We start from the raw sequence: 23,271 nt of genomic DNA, 5'->3' as shown, positions 1-23,271 counted from the left end.
GGAAAGGCTTGTAATACTTTGGCAACTATATCTTGCTTGTTGCACGCAATGGTATACAAACATGGGTATTGGTCTCTTAGTGATGAGTTTCCCAACCAGTAGTCCTCCTAGAACCGGATTTAGGATCCATCTTTTATGATGAAGGTACCGAAATAAAAATGATGTTATTTTACATTCATCAGACTGGCCCAGGATTGGGATTCACCTGGTTTCCAATTGAATCATGTCAGAGGTTTGGAACCAAGGTATCTTTTCCATAGTAAATCTTGCCATATTCCCTCTTTGGTTTCTAGTTTATATAGCCATTTACAGAGTAGGGACATATTTTGAACATCATGGTCTTGGATCCCTAATCCACCCTGATCTTTGGGTTGGCACATGACACTCCATTTTGCTAGGCGGTACTTTTTCTTCCGACTGTTACTTTGCCAGTAGAATCTGGAGTGGAAGTAGTCAAGTCTCTTTAGTACCCCTCGCGGAATAAGGAAAAAAGACATCATATATGTGGGAAGGTTACTAAGGACCTAGTTGAGTAGTACAAGTCTGCAACTAGTGGACAGATGCTTGTTCATCCAATGACCTAGTCTCTTTTCAAAACATTCCTCGACCCTTTTCCAATTTGAATTCTTGAGTGGATCGGAATTCCTAGGTAGTGGATCAGAAGTTCTCTCATGGTGCATCCAAATAGTTTGGCATACTGGTTCATATTATCCTAGGCCGATCAAAGCAGAACAATTCATTTTTGTGGAAGTTAATCTTTAGACCAAAAAGCTGCTCAAAAGCACAGAGCAAATGCATCATATTCCTGGCATTTTCCTGATCATGTTCCATATAGAGTAAAATGTCATCCGCATATTACAAATTAGATAAACCATCCTCAATGAGGTGTGGCACTAAAACTTCAATTTGCCCTTATCTTTTGGCTCTCTCATGAGTACTCCTAACATGTCAACAACAATGTTGGATACGACCAGAGAAAGTGGATCACTTGGTGTATGCCCTTTTCCGTTTGAAAGTACATGCCAATGTTATCATTGACATTGACCATTACACTATCCCAGACTTGAAGGCCTCCACCCATGAGCACCACCTAGGTGAAAAGCCTTTCATTTGGAGGGTCTGTAATAGGAAATGCCACTTAACTTTGCCATAAACCATTTCAAAGTCAATTTTGTAACACCTCATCTTTTTATGATGGAGTTCGTGAATGGTCTCATGTACGATGACAACCCCTTCTAGTATGTTTCTACCTCGCATAAACATTACCTGAGTGGGTCAAATTATTTGATCCGCTACACCATTTATCGGTTCATAGCTACTTTAGTTAATATCTTGAAGCTGCCATTTAGCAGACATGTAGGTCTATATTGCTGAATGCGATATGCTTCTTTGATCTAAGGGAGTAGCATAATTGCACCGAAGTTGATGCTGTGAAGCGCCAAGGTTCCATAATACAATTCGTGGAATAGTACCATCAAATCGTCTTTTATGACATCCCAAAATACCTAGTAAAACTCTGCTGGGAAATCATCTGAGCCAGGAGTTTTCCTGTGTTCCATTTGGAACACCACATCCCGCAATTCTTTTTAGTGAAAGGTGCCGTTGTGATATCATTTTCAATATTTGTGACCTGAGTAGTGTCATCTCGTTGTGGTTCAATAAGCAAGAACTAGTTGACCCCAGGTGGAACGAAATGATCTTTATAGTATTTTGTAATATATGCCTTAATTTGCGCCCCTTCCAATTGTACCTTCACCCTATTCTTGGCAGAAAATATGAAGAATCTCATATTATTTGCAATCAAACAGAAGAATCTCATATTATTGTTGCCATAGAGGACGTGGTTGACTTTAACTCTTTGATACCATTTTAGCTCATCTTCACGAGGGAGTTTAATCAGCTTTTCATTAGCCTAGTTTTTAGATTGATTTCAAAGTCAGTCAAACCTCACATCTTGGATGTTTTTGTCAAGGTTATCAATGATATCCTAGAATTCTTTCTTTTTTTTGTTTGTACGTTCCGACGTTGTTCGTCGTCCAACCTCTGAGATGACGTCTCAGCGAACTGAGCTTATTTGTCCACTCTTCATGGGAGTCCAACCAGCAAACACCTTTGCATCAAATATTGTGGTCGGCCTTAAGATTAAAGATTTCTATATTTTTGATGTTGGGGTGCTAGTTAGAAAATGCAGAGCGTCGTTGTTTTAAATATCACTCAATGTATCATCTTTCTAGTCCCCCGTTCGTATAATGTCGTAGTTGACTCTTTAGGTACTTTTGGAGCATGCTCGTTGTCGCATGATCCTATGATTTAGCATGATTATTGAACTTTGTTAATGTTCTGGCTTCCAGTGAGTTTGGTGCCGGTCGGTAATAGAAATACCTTCCATCTAAAAAAATGGCCACACCTTCCCCTTTTGTAACAGAGAGAACATGGCAAACTATATATATTACTTGATAGATAACAAACAAATCTTTTATCCATATCCTTTTCCCAAACCTCCACCCATCCCATCTCCATCGAGTGCTACTCGGGTGCATTTGGACCAATTATTGCAAATAGTTCAAATTCATTAGAAACCTAACTTAGATCTAAGTTCTCAAAGAGTCTGAAAATTTACTAAGTTGTATGTGAGGTTATGTTCTACAACCATACAAATTCATTTGATTTCGTTTGTAGGATATAAAAAGACAAAATTCAAGTGCGATAGTACTATATGACAAAAATTGTAACATACTGCTATTTAACCTGAAATTAGTCCTTTTTTATCTTGCAAACTAGATTGAATTATGCCTTCAAAATTTGCATTGATGTAGATCGTTACCTCACCTGTAACTTTGAAATATTTCAGAACTTTTAAAATCCTCTAAGTACGGTTTCAAATAAATTTGCACCAATTGCACCAGTCACACCTCCTAACCTGTCTCATATCCATATCCCAAATCTAAGGCATCCAAATGCCAAACCATGGCGAAGAATTAAACTATCACTATATATTTTTCTTTTCCTAGTTCTTCTTCCTAACACAGGATAAGCCAAGGGGTTGTGAGTTTTTTCTACCAATTAGGGGCTTTCTCTTCACCAACCTCATGAAACCGCTAAGAAAAGCATAAAAAAGGTTTGAATGGTATGATCCCTCTTTCACCCCAGAATGAAAGGGGTGATCTCGATCGTAGTTCTTGGTCTGTAACAACATGGTGTATACCATACTCAATCATCATCGTCCAGGCTAGATTCAAGAAACAATCACTTAGAATCATTAAAGAACAAATACAGAATTTCAACTTTGGACGTGAGCATATCTAAGATTGCTCGTTCAGTCAACATTTCAATAACATACATTCTTCTCCTTGGAAACTACTGCAAATTTGAACATGCAATTGAGGCCAAATGTATAGGATGGAAGCAAACTTAGATTGCTATCAGCATAACCCAAAATTTCGAAATTACCATCACGGTTGACAGAGTTCTTGTTATCATAGAACATGATTATTTATGATTAAATGTGAGACAAGACATGCATGATTGATCCACACGGCTTCCTCCAATCCTCTCAGTAACTCAAACTACTCAGTGGACTTCAAATGACGTCATCAAGTTGGGCGATTGCGGTCTCAACCATTTCCTTCATCTCAGTCTCCTGCATTTCTTCTCTCTGAAAAAATAATTACTTTGGTTAGCACAAATATTACAAGAGCCAACTACTTACATGTCTTAAAAATACAATATAGAAACTCTAAAATGTTTGGATGGCATATGAATTGTTTTTCAGCTTAACAGGTTCTTTCACTAAGTTGAGGAACATTGTTCTTAAAAAAAGAAAGTTACAAAACATTCACACCAAATTTCTAGAGTTTTAGTTCATTTCTAAACATCAAAATAAAGGGTGGACTCCCTTCACAGAAAACCGGATTGTTTAACGAGGGCCGGCCTCACTTTATATGATATACTGGCAGAGAACTACATATGTTAGAAGTGATAGTTTTTCTATTTTCCCGAATAGTTTTTTTTTTACTTCACACATTACTACTGATGGTATGCCAATACCTCTATTCAGTTTCACTTCTCATCCAAGAATGTGAGCAATTCACCTTTTAAAACTTGGGATTTCTCACAAACCTCTCCACAAATTAGGTTGTTCCTTTACCCCCAAAAAAATTAGGGTGTTCCTTAGAAAACCCCTCAAAACTAGTTTAGCAAAAACCCAACACATTCAAAAGTTTAAGTGGTTATTAAACCCACTAGGTCATTTTACCACTTGAGCACCTACACGATGATGCGTGATACTTAAATGTGGCCCTTGTCCTAATAGGCTATGTAACATCCTGAGTTTTAAGCATATTAATTAATTAAAAAATTTGCTACAAATTAAAAAAAAATTATGATTAATTAGCTAGCTAAGGTTAGAAAAATAGGCATATGAATGTATATACATCAGGATATATACATTCATATGCGTATTAAGTATGTTAAGTTGACTAGGAGTCCCAAGATGCACTAGAGTCAAATTCAAAATAGTCCTTGCATTAAGTTTGTTCATATACTTTGGTTTGAGGTTTTTATGGTTCTTTGTGTGGAGATTGAAATTGAATGTCTCTCAATTTCAAATATATTCTTAGATTCTATTTCAGCTCAAATCCAATTCGAATACAATTCCTTTGATTCATTTTCCAAAAAATCAGAAGATCTAAATCCAAGATCACAATTCAAATATATTTATTCAAATTGATCCTAATCCAAAGTCAAATCTCATCTTTGAATTTAAATCCAAACCTCCTTTCTTTCCCTTTTTCTCATTTCTCACCCAGGCCTAATTTTTCCCCTTTCTTCTAGGGCCGTCTCCCCTTCCTTCCTCTCTGTTTTGGCCCAAGCGCCAGCCAGCCCAGCCTTCTTTCCTCCCTCCCTTTCCCCTCCCGTGCGCTCGGCCCACTCAGCGCGATGCTGGCCCAACTGCACTAGCGCGTGTGCTCGCCTGCCCCCGAGGACGCACAACCATCCATGTGTCGGCCATCCCGCCGTCACTCGCGTGCCCTCACCCCTCTCCTTCCTCCAGTGCGATGCCGCGCCAACCGCCATTTTCCTTTCCGGGGAAAAAAATCCCCGACCAGCCTCCGCGCCCTTGCTCTCTCTCTTCTCCCTTCTCTCTCTCCACCAATGCTCGTGCGCCGTGCGACTTTTGCGCCCGCACACGCACATGGATGGCGCAGAGCACCCGTACTGCGGAAAAAAATGGTGGGCGCCGCCTCGCCACCTCCCTGCTGCGCTGCCCACCGACGTCACCCGATGCAAGTGTGATTGCTGCCTATCTGCTAGCGCAGTCTGGTCTTTCTCTCTCTCTCCCTCTCTTTCTCCATTTTGTCTCACCATTGCGTTGCCGCCGTAGTCATTCTCGCCACCACAGCTCGCCGTTGTCGATCTGCCCCTCGCATGCTGCCTAGGAGCTCAAGGGGACCACCGTCGTCCCTGTATCACTCTCCGTTGGCCAGAGGCCCAACGGGAGACCGTCCGAGCCGGAGCCAAGCCGCTCCGCCGCCAACGCGTCGACTCTCTGCCTGCCGCCGTTCTGCTTCTCACCGTCTCCGAGCACGGTGAGCATCTCGGGCCCCTAGCACCCCCTCTTAGATATCATGTAATCGCCCCGTGCTCTCTCTTGGCCAGTTGTTGCACGCCATTGTGTGTTTGTCTTCCGCCGCTGTAACACCCTAATTTTCATTTTTGCCAATTCATAAAAATTTGGTAGATTTTACTTTGAGTTAAACCAATTTTTTTATAAAGGTTAAACCTATTTTCTAAAAAAGAAACTCTAATTCGATATAGGAAATATTCGATTAATATGCATCCATGCTGTCCTTAGGCATGTATGGTTTTTCTTTGTGTGGAATAGTCTTTGTTTGAGTGAATTTGATTCAAATTTCAAACTTCAAATGAATTTAGAAAAATCAAAACAAAAAGGAAAAAGATTAAAACCCCTTCGGGCCGCTCTATTCTCCTTTCGGCCCATTTTCCCATGTCGACCCATTTCTCTCGTCCTCTTCCCGCCTGGGCCGCGCCCGTGCACTGAGTCGGCTCAGCACAGCGACGCCCGCGCCAAAGACATTTTCGCGCGAGCCGCTGCTAGTGGGACCCCCGGTCGGACACGTCGTTTCCAAGTCAGTCTCCGTTGCGCCGCCGCCGAGTCCGAGTTGAAAACGACTCCGCCAAGGGAGTCCTGGCCTTCCCCGAGCCCCTTCGTGCTGCCAATATTAAGCCCCGCCTCCCCTCGGTTTTTCCCCAAGCCAAATCCGCCGAATTCCAGCGCAACCGCTGAGATCCATCGGCCTTCGGCACCATTAGAGCTGCCTCAGCTGACCTTGCCGCCTCGCCATTCCAGAGTCGCCAAGCCTCACCCGAAGCCACCAGAGGGACCGCCTGCCAGTGCTGAAGCTTCTCCAAGCCTCGCCATCGCCGATTAACCACCGTAGCGTCCTCGCCGATGAAGATTGGAGCTCTCTGCCGCCCCAATCGTCGCCAGCCACTTTCCGGTGTTTCACTGCCCTCGGTAAGCCCCAAAACGGATTTCCCGTGAGCTTGTCGTCATGTTCCAACGCTCGCCGGAGCACCTAGATCGCCGGAGTGCCGTTCCAGCGAGTTCTCGGTGAGTCCACCGCCGTGGAGACCTCGGCACCGCCATTCCCCGCTCCTCCCCGGCCATCGTTCGGGTTGTGTCGTTAGATCTAGATCCTACGGCCCAGATTAGATCTAAAACATACCAGTTCAGCACCCAATTAGAAGCCGACGCGTGTCCTCTTTAACCCTGAGCCCAGTCAGCCGTCACATGTGCTCCACCTCAGCGCTTTTTGCTGATGTGTCAGCCACGTGCCACCCAGTTAGTAGGCGTCGCAATAAATAAAGTTTTCTAATACAAAAATAAATCTGATAATTCCTCGAAATTGGTAACTTTGCAATCTAGCCCCTGAATTTTTCTATATTTACAAAGAGAGCCCTATATTTTTAAACTTAGGTCCCTAAACTTTTCTAAAATTACATATAGGTCCTTCTGTTTTTATAAAAAGGTTCCTAGACTTTTTGTTAATTACAATTAAGTCATTTTCTTAATTAAAATAAGCCATAATCTTGTTTTTAGCATATCTTTTTCATCGTAGCTCCGTTTTAAGCGATTCTTGCGTCGTTAGATTCGTTTTTTAGTGCTCTTTCTTTCTAGATAGGTTTTATCTTGTTGTTCTTTTTGTTTGTGCTGTGTTCTTAGTGTATCTTGTTTGTATGTTTTGCTAGTTATTGTGTGATTAGTCGACAACGCCCCGAATCAATTTGAGGAACATCAAGACCAGGAGCAAGAATACACTGAGCAGCACCAAGGAGAAGGCAAGTGTCCTTGATCATCTTGAACGTATGTTTTTAAACTGTTTTGTTTTACAAATTGCATGTAGTGTCAATATGATGGGTAGTCACCTATGTTAGGGTTTTTTCTAGATTTTCCCTTATCATCCCTTGGAACCTAGATGGTTTATGATTAGGTATTTTTGTTGGGTAGATTGCTTAGCCATGCTTTTGGGATACTGGAAAGTGTCATAAATTTGACTAATGAATATATGCAACAATAGTGGTTAACTTGTTAATGGTCTAGTAACATGAAACCTTAGGTCTTGAGTATAGGGATGTTGGTGATAGTGGTCATGGTTATGATGTTGGTAGTGGTTGCTCAAGTAACCTAAGTAAGGACCTGTTCGTGGAGCGACATCCCAAGAAGTAATGTACCAACCACGAGGCTGATATGGGTAAGGAGTGATATACAAGTTAGAGTCTATCCAGTGTGTGTTACGTTAGCACAAAAAGGGGCTTTTGGTAGGAGTTTAACTCGTGTAAATCCTGGCGGTGAAACCTAATGGGCAGACGCATACTGGATTAGTCTCTGGTTAGTGGAAAATATCATTCAGTGATTTCTTGGCGGCACACCACTGGCGTGTGTTACGTGTTTCGTGAACACGGCAACATAGAATTCACTGACTCATGGGGAAAGCTGGACAACCTCTGCAGAGTGTAAAACTGTTATAACAACCGTGCTTGCGGTTATGGGAGACTTGGATCCTCACATGATTAGTGGGTTGTGGTTACGGGTTTGGTCACGGTTTTGGTTAGTACAGGGAGTACTATACAGTTGTAGAATACAAGGTGGGGAGCCTTGTATGTTGTTGTGTTAGCGTAAAAGGGGGCTTCTGGGTAGGAGTTTAACTCGCGTAAATCCTGGCGGTGAAACCTAGTGGACAGACGCATACTGGATTAGTCTCTGGTTGGTGGAAAATGTCATTCATTGATTTCTTGGCGGCACACCACTGGTGTGTGTTAAGTGTTTCGTGAACATGGTAACATGTAATTCACTGACTCGTGGGGAAAGCTGGACAACCTCTGCATAGTGTAAAATTGTTATAACAGCCGTGCCCGCGGTTATGGGAGACTTGGATCCTCACATGATTAGTGGGTTGTGGTTACAGGTTTGGTCACAGTTTTAGTTAGTACAGGGAGTATTAGATGGTTGTGGTATGCAAGGTAGGGAGCCTTGTATGCTGGGTGATGCATTAGTTGGGTTACATTTACTTAGTAATTGTTTATTGCTTTTGAGTTCAAATATGTTTTCCTTACTCGTGTTTACGCAAATATACTATGTGTTAACCTATTCTTGATATAAGCCTGCATATCATTACTTTCCCACACTTGTTGAGTACTCTATGTACTCACCCTTGCTATCTTCTTCAAATCATATGCTGCTCAATGGAAGACTTTGGAGATTTTCAAGATGACGACCTGGCATTCTAGGAGCGTGTCTTCTGGTCGGTGCCTGTGGAGTGCTTGGTCGCCGATGCTTTCGTCCCGCTGCCGTCGTTTAGATGCTGTTGTTTAGCTTTTGAAGTTGTTTAGGTGGAGTCTTTATTATAAGAAGTGAACGATTATAAGTTAAAGTATTGTTTTTGTTGCTTAACCTATGATGTCCTTTATATGTGTTAAACTTCCTGGGTACACATTAGCTGCACTTGGTTTTGTTTGTTAAAACCGGGTGCGACAGATGTGGTATCAGAGCTATACTAACTGTAGGATTGCAAGCCTAGATAGAATGGTCGTCTTAAGGATTTTCCTTTTTCGTCTAAACCCATCAGAGCCTTTCCATTAGTTCTCACACTTGTCTCTTGCTATCCATAAATTTATTTCTTATATCCCATCTCTTCCTTTTTAGATGGTTCGCTAGCTACCTACTGCCCGCAAGTCAACCAGAGGATGTCCACCCATTCTTACCTGTGTTCCAACCGAAGAGGAGATTGATGACCCCACTTTCTGGAGTATGGACCCCGTTCCCAATGTCTATGAAAGTGATGGTCTTCATGCTGGATTGCTTCCTCGCGTACTCTGGATATGTAGAATGGAAGGTTGAAGTCACTATCTATGATTACGAGTGAAGCCAAGATGAAGGTTTGGAGATTCGTCCAGTGATGGGCATTCACTCAGCAATGGTCCCAAGAGCAACCTTCACCGTCGGTGTTGGAGATGCAGCTCATCAAGCCATATCCCGTGTTTGAGATCAATATAACAGCAAGATGGTTGACTCTCCTTATGCATATTGCTCCCGGAGAACTCGTGGAAGTAATGAACCGTTCATGAAGAGCCCCTTTGGAGAAAACCCCAAGCTACGTGAACAAGTTGCCCTCACTGTGGCCGGAAGATGAACTAGTCTGTGCTTTATGGGAGTTGGGATAAGTTCGCCAATGCCTTGCCTTCGTCACTACACTTCTTGAGGATGAACATGATGCCAACCAAAAAGAATCTGAAGATGATGAAGAAGACTTGTCTATACACTCACCCCCGTGCAAGAGGATCTATCTCAACACCCCCACCATAATTGGAGATGGATCAGTTGATTCCTCCCCCTCAGGGTCCCATACTAGAGAGGAGTCCCAATATTATGGTCTTTTTGTAGAGGGTCTTAGCATTGTTAGAGTCGAGCGTCGATGTAATCGTTAAGTATAATAATATTGCTAGTGTGAGATTTGTTATGGTGCTAAGTGTGTAATTTGAATCTTTTGTTTGAGTGCTGATGTGAGCTGTGGAATGCTTTAGCACCTTATCCACAGAAGCATCTTTATTCCTATACAATATAATATAGATGGGTTTCCTTAGTTAAATCATTTCCAGACTCACTTATCTACTCATGTTCCTCTTTCCAACCCTAATCAGATGGTTAACACAAGGAGAAGTATCAATACTCACGAAGAGAACAACAGCAAACAGAATCCACCCTCGCCCCCTCCGATGACCTTGAAACAATAGATGGCTATGCAAACTCAGATCTTGCAAGCTCTAGCCCAAACCATGGTGCAAATGCAACAGCAACAACCAAATCATGTTCCTCAACCGCATCAACCATCAAGACTTGGAGAATTCAAAAGAACTCAACCCCCAGTCTTCAGTCATGCAATGGGACCTATGGATGCAGATGATTGGCTGAAGGATATAGAAAGGAAGCTACAGGTTGCTCAGTGCAATGATAGGGAGATGGTTCTCTATGCCTCACATCAACTCGCTGGTCAAGCCCTAAATTAGTGGGAAGCATACTGTGCCGCACATGAAAATCCAGCAGCTATCACTTGGATTGAGTTTAAATCCAGTTTCCACACTCATCACCTACCGTCAGGAGATATCCGTCTGAAGAAGAAGGAATTCATGAGCCTGAAGCAAGGACCAATGACTGTAAGGGAGTATGTGACCAAGTTTACCCAGTTGTCCAGGTATGCTCCTAATGAAGTGGATACATATGAGAAGAAGCAGGAATGTTTTCTGGAAGGTCTGAATGATGCCATAGAGTATGCTCTACACAAGAGTTTCCCAATTTCCAAGGAATGGTAAACAAAGTTTTGATGGTTGAACACAAGCGCCGTCAGCTAGATGAGAAGAAGAGGAAGATGTCTTTCCGAGGACAAGGAAGCAACACACGTTCCCGTGGGGCAACTCAAATATCTCCGCAAGGCCCTATGTTCCGTTCCAACATTCAGTACCGGACTCAATCGCAAGTCCTTGTTTAGCGCTCCAACTATCAAACATCCTGATCAACTCCACCAGATACTCCTCGAGTCAAGAACAGCCCAGCTACTCCTGGCCCAAACAAAGGATATTTCTATTTTGAGAGGAAGGGCACTATGTGAGTAAATGCCTTAAGAGGGTGCAGGATCAGGACAAAACCAATAACACACCAAGGTCAACTCCAGCCCCAGCTTAGTCACGCAATGGGAGTTAGAACCCCAGTCAGAACAACCGTGGACAACAGAATTATGTTCATGGGAAAGTCAACCATGTCACAACAGAGGAAGCTCGCGATGCTCAGAATGTGGTGTACGGTATGTTCCTCGTTAACTCCTGACCTGCATCTGTTTTGTTTGATTCTGGAGCTTTGCATTCATTTATAACTACTCAGTATGTTGCAAAGCATGGTTTTCCTATGGTTATGATGAAGAATAATATGCTTATTAGCTCTCCTGGAGGAGGATTGAAGGCGAAGTATATGTGTCTTAGGATAAGACTTAAAATAAGGGGGGGGGGGTAGACTTCCCAGCAAATCTTATAGTCTTGCAATCTAAGGGCATAGATGTTATTCTTGGAATGGATTGGTTAGCCATGTATGATGGAGTAATAGAGTGTGCTAGAAGGGCAGTTCGTCTAACAAATGGAGATGGAACCAAAGTCGAGTTTGTAGCTACCATATCAGCAATAGGGGATTGTTCTCTCAACCTACTGGAAGAAGCACCCATTGATCAGATCAGAGTGGTTTGCGAGTTTCCCGATGTTTTCTTTGATGTATGCCACCAGATTGAGATATTGAATTTGTTATAGAATTGGTACCCGGTATGGCTCCTATAGCCAAAAGGCCATATAGAATGTCCGCTAATGACCTAGCTGAGTTAAAGAAATAAATTCAAGAGCAATTAGATAAAGGTTTTATCAGACCAAGTGCGTCACCTTGGGGAGCCCCAGTTCTTTTTGTAGATAAGAAAGATGCCGACGAATGTGTGTAGATTATAGAGCACTCAATGACGTGACCATTAAGAACACGTATCTGTTACACCGGATTGAGGATTTGTTTGATGAGATGAGAGGAGCCCGAGTGTTCTCCAAGATTGATCTAAGGTCTGGATACTATCAATTGAAGATTCGACCGTCAGATGTGCCCATGACTGCCTTCAGTACTCGATATGGGTTATATGAGTATATTGTCATGTTTTTTGGATTGACCAATGCACCAGCCTATTTCATGAACCTTATGAACAAAGTATTTATGGACTACTTGGATAAATTTGTGGTAGTATTTATTGATGACATTTTGATTTTCTCTAAGAGTGAGGAAGAACATGAAGAGCATTTGAGAATGGTGTTACAGACACTCTGGGAGCATCAGTTGTATGCCATGCTTAGTAAGTGTGATTTTTGGTTAGATCAAGTTGCCTTCCTCAGACATATCATAACGGCTGGAGGTGTAGCAGTAGATCCAAGTAAAGTAAACGATGTGTTGAATTGCCACCTACCAATGTGTCAGAGATCAGGAGTTTTCTTGGATTGGTAGGATACTATCGCCGCTTTATAGAAGGGTTCTCTAAGATAGATCAACCTCTTACCTCCTTGCTTCAGAAAAACATGGTTTTTAAGTGGAGCCCTGCTTGTCAAGCAAGTTTTGAAGAGTTGAAGAATAGATTGACTACAGTCCCAGTGCTAGTTCTACCAGACATTAGCAAGAATTTTGATATCTACTGTGATGCTTCGCGACATGGACTTGGATGTGTTCTCATTCAAGAAGGTCGAGTCATGGCCTATGTGTCAAGACAATTAAGGAAGCATGAGGAGCTCTACCCTACGCATGATCTGGAATTAGCAGCTGTGGTTCATGCATTGAAGATTTGGAGACAGTACCTCATTGGAAAACAGTGTGAGATATATACGGATCATAAGAGTTTAAAGTATATCTTCACCCAACCGGAACTAAACCTTCGTCAGCGCATATGGTTAGAGTTAATCAAGGACTATGATGTGAGAATTCACTACCATCCAGGAAAAGCAAATGTAGTAGCCGATGCTTTAAGCTGGAAGAGTTACTGTAACTCAGTGACGGTTCAAGATAGTCAACTTGGGTTATGGGAGGAGTTTGAGAAGCTCAACCTTGGATTTGTAGCGGATATGGAAACAACCACCATGGAAGTAGATTGCACTCTTGAACAAGAAATTCGGAAGGGTCAACTGGAGGACGAGAAGCTCAAGGAAATTAGGCAGCTTATTAAGGATGATAAAGCTCCAGATTTTACAAAAGATAGTTAAGGTACTGTGTGGTTCAAAAAGAGAATTTGTGTGCCTAACCAGAAGGATATTAAAGGGATAATTCTGAGAGAAGCTCATGATTCAGCATATTCTATTCACCCCGGAAGTACAAAAATGTATCAAGATCTCAAGGATCGCTACTGGTGGTATGGAATGAAGAGAGAGGTTGCAGAATACATAGCCATGTGTGATACTTGCCAGAAGGTCAAAGAAAAACATCAGAGACCAATAGGCTTACTGCAATCCCTGAAGATACCTGAATGGAAATGGGAAGAAATTGGTATAGATTTTATTGTCCATGTACCCCGTACGCAAGGAGGATATGATTCAATATGGGTCATAGTTGATCGATTGACTAAAGTCGTCCACTTTATCCCAGTTAAGACTACATACAGTGGAGCCAGACTAGCAGAGTTATATATGTCAAGAATAGTATGTTTGCACGGAGTGCAAAAGAAGATTGTATCAGATAGAGGTACATAGTTTACATCCAAGTTTTGGCAAAAGCTACATGAGTCTATGGATACAAAGCTGAACTTCAGTTCAACCTATCACCCTCAAACCGATGGTCAAACTGAGAGAGTCAATCAGATACTGGAGGATATGTTAAGAGCTTGTGCTCTAAGGTACAGTAAAAGTTGGGATAAGAGTCTGCCATATGCAGAGTTCTCGTACAACAATAGTTATCAGACCAATCTTCAAATGTCTCAATTTGAAGCACTGTATGGAAGAAAGTGCAGAACACCGTTATTTTGGAATGAGACCGGGGAAAGTCAAGTCTTTGGTCTAGAGGTTCTACGAAATGCAGAGAAGCAAGTTCATATAATTTGGGAGAATCTAAGGATTGCACAATCAAGACAGAAAAGTTACGCTGATAACAGGCGAAGAGAATTGGGCCATCCTAGCTCCACAGCCCGCTAAGCCACCCGACCCAAACTATACAGCCCAGTACCGTGCTGCCCAAGGCCCTGCTCAGCCCATCTAGGCTTGAACCCAGCCCAATCTGGGCCCAGCTCGGCCTAGTTGGGTACTGTTCAAGTGGGTCCCACTAAATCACTGTTCATGTGGGCCCAAGCTATTGTTCAGTGGGCCCCACCTATAAATAGTGCTATTTCATAATTTCTCGATTTAATTTAGATTAAATCTTTCGGGAGTCATAACTTCTCCGTTCTAGCTCTGATTTCGGCGATTCTTTCTCCAAAATTCATCTAAAATCAAGATCTACTCATCTATGACATTGTGATATCTATTAGGGCTCATTTGGGTTTCCATTTGGTGTTATTCTATTCTTCTCTAGTATAGCTAGTTGTTGAGCGTAGCTGTAATTCCAGAAGCACCCGAGTTCTGCGAGTGCTGCGCATGAAGCATCATGAGCGAGGAGGATCCTGACTATAACCAAGACTTTGAAGAGAACCTCGGAGAAGGAAAATCCTATATCCTTGATCATATTGAACCTATGTTTTCAACTAATCTACAGGATCAACTAAAATTGGACTTCTATCGCATGTGCTATGTAATGCGCTTTTACAAACTGCTTGTAGTAGTTAATCCTATTGAACACTTGGCATGCCTTAAATGTTATCATCCAAAATAAATATCACCTAGGTTTACCTATTGTTATATATATTAATGACAGACGATGTCTTGATATCTAGCATGCTTAGGATTGAATACGTCTCATCGGAGCTGTCACTTTTGAAACACCTCTCCTCGGAGATAAGATTAGTGCTATCAATGATAACTCATATACCATGAACCCTTGATGGTTGTGAATTCCGTGATGGTTGTGAAATCCTTGATGTCATATGGGATGTAGAGGGTGATGGGAAAAAGTGGGTGAAAACTGTTTTGGTGGGGCAGGTGGAGTAGTACTCTGAATGAGGATGCTCCTGGGAGCTTGAGTCACCTCTGTGGTGTTCATTGCCAAAAGATACCCGCCTCGGCCGTTTAAGGACCGAGTTAATTGCCTGGACACACTTAGCCACCCCTGTGCAACCATGTGTCCTGAATTGGCAACACTTGACCTGTCTTTTGTCAGTCTGAGTTGGGCATAATACTAGGAGGCTGAGAGCAATGAGAGGCCAAATGTCCATCTGTCTCTCTATCTAAAGGTTTCAAGAACCGGCTTAGACTTAAAAAGGGAGCTAGCCTTTAGTACATGGCCTTTGGGACTTGGGGTGTCTCGTAGAAAAGCCCGGCAGAAAAGGTGTTTGGAGGGTCTTAGTATGATTCGCTCCTCCGCTTGCAACAGTTGGAGGCTGGCATATCGTGTGGGTACAGTGTATAACCTCTGCAGAGTATAAATCTATTCGAATAGGCTTGTCCATGGTCATAGACATGCAAAGCAGGACCCCAATTGACTAGATTCCGGGTGCGTGTGTCTTGACGAGTGATTATGTGGACTAGATGTCCGTGTGATGAGGTTCCTGGCTCGATCCGCCAGAAGCTGTGTGTTACTAGAGGTGCACCGGATGTGATTATAAGGACTACAGAGTGAGGTGTAGCCCCTTCTAGGACCGAAAAACCATCAAATAAAGCTTGTTACCTGGTTTTAAACTATTTAAACTGTTTCAAGGTCAATAATAAATGATACAATTGAATACCTGTATAAACCGCTTTACGCTTAAAACTAAACTGTAAAGTCTTATCCCTGAATTACCCATTTATACATCTATTAAACACCTTGAAATAGTATAGGGCTTGCTAAGTACCTTCCGTACTCATTCTTGTTGTCATTCAGATGAGGAAGCCGATACTGATTTCACCGGAGATGAAGGTAAGGATGAAGAATAGTCTTAGAAGTCGCGTATGCACCCTAAGTTACTTGTGGCTTGGGCTTTTGCTTTCCGCTATGTTTTGTTGGCTTTTTGGTCAGATTTGTAATACGCAGTATGGGTTGTAACATTTTGTACTCTGTAATCTTAATATTTATGTACGAAGTTGACTGTAATACTATAATTGTTATACTGTACGTATCAGTTACTTAATCTAGTGAGTAATACAAGAGATACAAGAGATCCCATGATCGAGGTCTTATAGGTTATGTCCAAGCAAGGAAAATCTCAATGCCTTCTTTTGCTTCCCTACAGTTGCACGAAGGGTTCAAGCGAGGGCTAGGTATATGTGGTTATCAGGGTAGTTATGATGTAAGAAGGTATATGTGGAGAAATGTGCTCGCTTCTTGAGGATTTATTGTTTTTTCATGGGGTTCCATAACCACAATGCTAGAATATCACAACATCGCCATGGAAAACTGTTCGTTTCCTTTTGCCACAATTTCAAACATGCAGCTGTTAGAAGTTTTTTTTTCTTTTTTACTTATAGACATCCGTATTTGGGGTGTTATGCAAGAAACAATTATTTTTCCACTGGTTTGGGGTGTTACTTATAGACATCCCTATTCTACCATCACAAGCCATTTCTTTTCTTAGCACGTCAATTTGATCATAGAAAAGTTAAAATACATAAAAAATCAATAAAAATACCACATAAATAAAGGAAAATGAAAACAAAATGAAGAAACATAATGGAAAATATAGAAAATAGTCAGTTTTGAACAAAAAAATTAAACTCCAAATGAAAAATTATGTTGTAATATTTTTAGTATGCTATGTAAAAGTTTAGCAAGATTTCCTCAATGTATCTTTGCTCTAGTGTCTAATTTTATAAAGTTTTTGAACAAGTGTTTCAAAAGCGATGCTATGCCTTTTTGAGTTTTTTGTTGTATTTTCTGTTTTCAAATTAGAAAAAATATTTGCCCTATTTTTAGACATTTTTTTATTTTTCTTGACAGTCAAATTGTGTTCACCTAATGGGTCACACCAAAAAAAAAAAAACCCAAACAAGATATTTAACAGTTGTAGAAAAGAGGTTAGAGCTATCGACCAGTGCCAAAAGACAAAGAAATCTCTATGTCAAAATCACTTAAAACTAGACCACGTGGATTTCTCTATGTGACTTCTAAATTTCTGTAGTAGAAAACAATGGAGTCCAAACGTTTGTTGTCAAACTATTCAAATTTGAAAAATCATATCTATATGAAATAGTTTATGATCATTAGTTGTTTACTCTATTGTTCTAGCATAAGTATGTTTAAGCATTGTTAACTTGTAAAAATTGCATATAAAAATATATAAATTATTTAGGGGTGAATCCACTTCTAAAAATCATCTTTAGTTAACCTCTACCTATAAAAAAATAATTGTTTACATGACAAATGTTTCCTTAACACAAAGTTTGGTTTATTGCACTCTCTTTAATTAATTGACCCTTTGAACAACACCTCAATAAAATTGTTTATACCAAGAGCTAATGAACCTTAATTCAAGTAATTCTTGTTGCATCATGTTCGTTACTCAGTACCTCATCTCCCATTAAATTTTCATGACATTTGTAGCATTTGACATTTCATCATGTTAATTCGGTGCATCATCTTTTCTTTTAGCGATCGACGAACCAAAGAGTGATGGGGGAATTCTTGAGTAGGTTGAACCTGAGTTGTTGATTAATTGTGAACTTGAGCACTAAGGTAAGCATCTATGTATATCTTCCCTTTATTTTGGTGAATTGTTGATGGTTAATTTTACTAGATGTCGCTATTGTCGTATATGCATGTTTAGCGATGTCGGGAATCGGGTAGAACCTAATTGATGCATTTATTTCCTACCTTTATATATTGATGAAATCCATCCTTGTAACCTGGGTTTATGAGGTTAATTCCCAACTTAAAAATCGTGTGATCTTGCTTAGAAATGCTTAGGTCTCTGATAGAAGTCGAGCGATTGAACGTTCTATCGTTTGCGAGCTATAGACTTTAATTATTGTTCACCAAAAAATGATGAGTTGGTATGATGAGTTTGTGAGGATGAGATGAGATGTGGGCGGGTATTAGGGGTAGGTCGAGGGGGGGGATCTGGGTGCAATAGACCCTCTTGCATTAATTAAGTATCGATCGCTGGTGCCATTGGTTTAAGCACTTTTCGTACTTTTCGCATATCCGAATATTGTAAGATGAGCCGAATACTTTTTGTTGCTATGGTTTTTTGTCTTGAACGTCTACGATATGAGCAGGCGGGCTTGTAGAGGCACTTGATGTTGCTCCGTGAGTGGACCTAAGTAGCCTTTGCACTGAGAAGCACATATTCAAATGGTCAGGGTTTAATTGGGAAAAGTTGTCACATGTACCCCTTGTGCAACGCGATCGGTTGCATGAGCCACATGGTCTCATATTGTGTAGGTAAAGAAGTTCCCTTGCAGGATGTAACAACTATTCGAATAGCTGCGCTCTCAGTCATGAGCATGCTTAATGTCCATTGGACATCAATTGTAGAATTCCATTCGGTTTGGTGAGTGGATGTATGTGAGATGTTGGGAGATGGTTATTTTATGTGTTATGTTGAGGAGAGCATGTTTACTTGTTGGTTATGATTATGTACATGGTGCCATGTGAGGATATCTTAAATGCTTGATTTATGTTGGTTGCTCATACCATGTGTCGATTAAATTGCTTTTTGTATAAATGCAAATGTATAATCCTTCGAGTCGGGAATATATATACCCTATGTGTAAGTCTTATGAGTACATTCGTACTATCGATGCTATTGTTGAGTTTTTATAGGTGAGATGAGTTTGTGTGCGATTACTTTGTGCCCGCCGACTCTGGCGATGGGCAAGAGTAGTGATGTTCTTCTCGAGCTAACCCTGGTGGTGCCTTAGGGAAATAGTGCCATTGATCTTTTGTTGTTTTAGTTACTAAGCCGTTGTGCATAGATGCTTAATTATTAGATGAAAAACTTGGCTTGTATGATAATCATCTAGTAATGTATTTTGTTGATTTAGAGCTTGGACTTGTGATGTAGCTCTCAATCTTTTACTTTCAGCTTGTAGTACTTAAATTATGGACTTGTAATATCATCTAAAACATGTAACTTAATTTAATTACTTGCTCTTTATTATGTCTTGAGATATATGCTTGTTATAAATGTATGTGTTGTGATCTTAGGCATGTAAGCAAATACCGGAACTACCAGGATTGCATTCATTTTAATCGAATTAGCAGCCATAATGGACATCTTTAGATGTGTGTTAGCATGCGACATGTCAAACGATGGGCATGTGATAACTCTCATCTTTATAGACGGACATCCTATGCGATTAAGCCGAGTACGATTTGGATGGTTCTCATAGGGAGGGCCAGTTGTGTCTCGGAGAGGACAGAGGGAGGGAGAGTAGAGCTCAATGGACTATTGGTAAGGCCAAGGGTGGTCGACGGTGGTAAGAGAGAAAGAAGTAGGTGAGGGCACTGACATCAGCTAGCATCGGCTCCAATCCTGTTCGTCCTCCAGGGGCTTCCATGCTGCAGAGGGAGCTATGGGTGAGGGAGGGAGTCATAGGGAAGCTAGAGAAATGGAGAGGAAGGAAGGTAGCTTACCAATGGACGCGGATTGGGGAAAATAGAGCGCTCAGGTGGGGAGATTGAGTGAGGAGTAGAGGAGGGGTGGTATTGCGATGGAGTGAAGGGAGAGCTCGCCGACCTTTATATATAGTGAGGTAAGGCGGTGTGATGACCAAAATATCTCACTGGCCTGATAGAGCCTTCATGCGACATGACGACAGGTATCTAGCAGTGCTTACGTGAGCGGTGGGATGGCTCTAATGCCAATGAAGCGATGGCTTAGCTAGGAAATTAGGGTGCTAAGGTCACAACAACATGACAAGGGAGAGTGAAATCAGGAGGAGAGGGGAGGGAGGCACAGTGGTATGGGCAGCGGAGGGATTCTAGGGAAGAAGAGGTTGGTGAGGCGGTGCGGTGTGAACAGAGAGGGGCATGATAGGTGCGAGCGGGCAGAGTTGGGCTGAGAGTGGTGCGGGGTGTGTTGGAGAGGTGATAGGCCAAGTTGGGCTGGATGGAATTAGGCTAAGGCGGAGTTGGATCCATATGTGAGGAGAGTAAGGTGGGTTGGGTTGGGCAAGGAGAAAGGTTTTAGCCCAATCCGAAAATAAAGAAAAAGAAAAGAGGGGGAGATCTATTGGGCTGAACTGGGTTAAGGTTTGGGAATGGAAAGGATTCTGGTCTGGTGGAGATTTATAATTAGAATTGATTAGATATCTCAGATTTGAATTATGAAGTCGGTTCAAATTAAAATCTTCACACAAAATTTTCATAAAACCAATTAAAACCAAAATGCAACATGCATGTTTTCAAAATGTAAAATTTAAAATTTAATATATATTTGGATACTTTACTCGTATTTAGACATCCAAGTTTGAATTTGTTGTAAATTTGAAAAAGTTCAATTTTTTTTGTAAAATTTAACAATTGCTAAAGCACTTGGTGTTACAGATCAATCGGTTGCTAATCGTTAAACAACTTCACTGCTGCAAATGACACTACACAAGGCCAAGAGGTCTCTAATTCTCACACAAGCAATCAACAATTTTGTGACAGTTTTTCAGATGTCATATTTGTTGAACTGCACATGAAACGCAAGCTACCAGATTGCCTTATATATATAATATCCTCTCCTTTTTTTCAAAAATAAATAAATTAGGAGGACCTGCACTGACTTGACAGCACAATAACTAGATCTGGATTTTCATGGAGTCACGTCCAAATTTTTTCCATAGAATCCAAAAAAGGCATGGCATCCATATGAAACTATCACGCCGTAAATTGATTGGGGGCCAAAAAAGCTACTTTGAAAAATGTATGTCGTAGAAAAGAATACAACTCTAAATGTGTGTAGTGGAACTATTTCAATTTTGCGATACCTATCTTTGTAAAATATGTATCGATTTCAAAACATCGTCGTAATGTCATAATCTTTTTTGCTTGCCCCAATGAATTTAAAAAACATGAGTTGCAATTCGGATGACACATTTTTTAATACATAAAACGCAAGAAAAAACTATTTTCAATGACATGCATGTATAAAGTGACAGCACAACAACTGCACCAAGACTTTCAAAGAGTCATGTCGAGTTTTTTTTCAAAGAATCTACAGAACGGCGTGTCATCGATCGGTATGAAATCATGGTGCCGTAAGTTGAATAGCTGCTGCTTGTGAATTTCCAAAGAATCTACACTTTGACTCACTTTGATGTGACATCTCTCTCTTTCAACTCAGAGGGAGATTTCTGTTTTTGACTTCGCAAAAAGAAAAGAAACGAAGCGAACAACAAAGTCTCAAGTCTATCCTTAGCCTCAATAGTCAATTCCATGCACGTACTTACGTCAGCTGGGTGACGTCACGGACCAAGAAAGACAAAGCCAGCTAGCTACAAAGAAGCAGATCAAGAAGAAAGGGGATCGAGGGAACACTGTACCTGGACGAGCGCGGTGTGCGTCACCGTCCCCGACGCCGACGTGACGTTGGCGGCGATGACGCGGAGGCGGAGGCCCTCGAGCGCCCGGCACACCTTGGCGACGGCGTCCCTCCGGTGGCGGCACGCGACGCTCACCACCAGCACCTCATCCCCCGCGCGCGACACCTTCACCTGTCATTTCAGAAAACCAGGACACCGATCCTATCAGTCCATGCCGTCACCCTCCGGGCGCCGGCACGTGGCGGGGGGCAAAAGCGCTAAGCGTTCCGGGACCAGAGACTAACGTCGATGTCAGGTCCCCGGCCGGCCGGTGGCTTGTCACCGTTATCACTCATTCGGTTAGTTCGTCGTCGCAGTAAGTACTTCACGCGCGTACGTACCTCTAGAACGTCGACCGGTGGCGAGGCGGCGGGGGCGGAGCTGTGGTACGCCGTGGATGAGAACGACGGGGCCCTTTTCGTCTTCTTCGTCGGCGACACGGCGTGGCCACAGCTGTCGTCCAGGGCGGCGGCGGAGATGGCCATGGACGGTGTACTGACTAGTAATTGGTGTGCGTTCGTGGCGGTCTCGAGGAGGGACAGCTCGGCGAGCAGCTGGCGCTCATGCTGCTGCAGCTGCTGGATGTACTCGATGGCGTCCTTGATGATGGACGCCTTGTCCATCTGAAATTGCACCAGATCGACAGAACCGATTAGTCACACATTTCACAACAAATGATCGAGCACGCAATCCAGTTGAACTATATACTCTGATGCCGATGCCATGACCAAATTGAATGAATCCTTCGTCGCATGAATGAATCCTTTGCAGATGCATGGATGAATCCTTTTATAAATTGCTTCAATCCAAACAGGGCCTTGGTTCGTGGGTACGCAGTACGTACCTTGGTGATGTTTGGGACGACGCTGCGGAGGGTGTAGAGCCTGTCGTTGAGCCTGAGGCGGCGCCGCCTCTCCATGACTATGTTGTTGCCTGACCTGGCTGTCGCCGCGGAGGAGTTGTTGGAGCCGGCGTCCGGGCCGCTCGAGCAGCCGTCGTGTTGCTGGCCTCCGGACACCGCGCCGTCGTCGTGCACCGGCTCGATGTACAGGCTGCATGTAGGCCGGTCGATTTGTCGCTCAGATTTGAGAATATACCCAGCACAATCAGCACCCAACACAAGTCTGGAACTGGATGCATGCATGCGCGTTACCTCTGGAGCCCTTGGGAGTCGAAGTAATCCCACCAGCACTCGAAGCTGCCACCACCCATCGCCGAATCCGTCTCCATCTCCTCTGCAACTGCTTGCTCTTCTCTTGGCTTTTGTAGCTCTTCTCTGCAACTGCTTGCTCTTCTCTTGGCTTTTGTAGCTCTTCTCTGCAACTGCTTGCTCTTCTCTTGGCTTTACCCGGCTTCCAGAGCTGGGTGCGCGGCGGGGCCCGCGAATCCCAGCCGTGCAGACTTTTTTCCTTGGCCAATCCATCGAATCCCAAGCACTGCTCACTCTACCAGACAGCCCGGGCAGACCTCGGTTCCTATTCTCTAAAAAATAGCACGAATCCTAAAGCAGGCATGCAATTAATTAAGCCAATTATTGGATTTTAATTTGTGATACTGTCCGGC

General features: G+C 42.4%; 1 protein-coding gene across 1 annotated transcript; it reads right to left on the bottom strand.

The window, feature by feature from the left end:
* Positions 1-3,234: 3,234 nt before the first annotated feature.
* LOC133918909 (transcription factor BHLH6-like) lies at positions 3,235-23,085 on the bottom strand. Its single transcript, XM_062363035.1, has 5 exons — positions 22,862-23,085; positions 22,553-22,760; positions 22,050-22,331; positions 21,670-21,840; positions 3,235-3,655 (listed from the first exon to the last, which is right to left on the bottom strand). Exons 1-5 carry the CDS (start codon positions 22,936-22,938, stop codon positions 3,581-3,583), a joined length of 813 nt encoding a protein of 270 aa, XP_062219019.1. The 5' UTR covers positions 22,939-23,085; the 3' UTR covers positions 3,235-3,580.
* Positions 23,086-23,271: the final 186 nt, after the last annotated feature.

The sequence above is a fragment of the Phragmites australis genome, chromosome 5 (genome assembly GCF_958298935.1).
Source record: "Phragmites australis chromosome 5, lpPhrAust1.1, whole genome shotgun sequence".
Lineage (NCBI taxonomy): Eukaryota > Viridiplantae > Streptophyta > Magnoliopsida > Poales > Poaceae > Phragmites > Phragmites australis.
The sequence above is the reverse complement of the archived record's forward strand: the minus strand, read 5'-3'. Positions and strand labels throughout refer to the sequence as shown.

Excerpts from the sequence above, each read along its gene's own strand:
- LOC133918909 (XM_062363035.1), bottom strand. The coding sequence starts at position 22,938 with ATGGAGACGGATTCGGCGATGGGTGGTGGCAGCTTCGAGTGCTGGTGG. Across the intron at positions 21,841-22,049 it reads CACCGGTCGACGTTCTAGAG|GTGAAGGTGTCGCGCGCGGG; the intron begins GTACGTACGCGC and ends CTGAAATGACAG. Across the intron at positions 3,656-21,669 it reads CGCACACCGCGCTCGTCCAG|AGAGAAGAAATGCAGGAGAC; the intron begins GTACAGTGTTCC and ends TTATTTTTTCAG.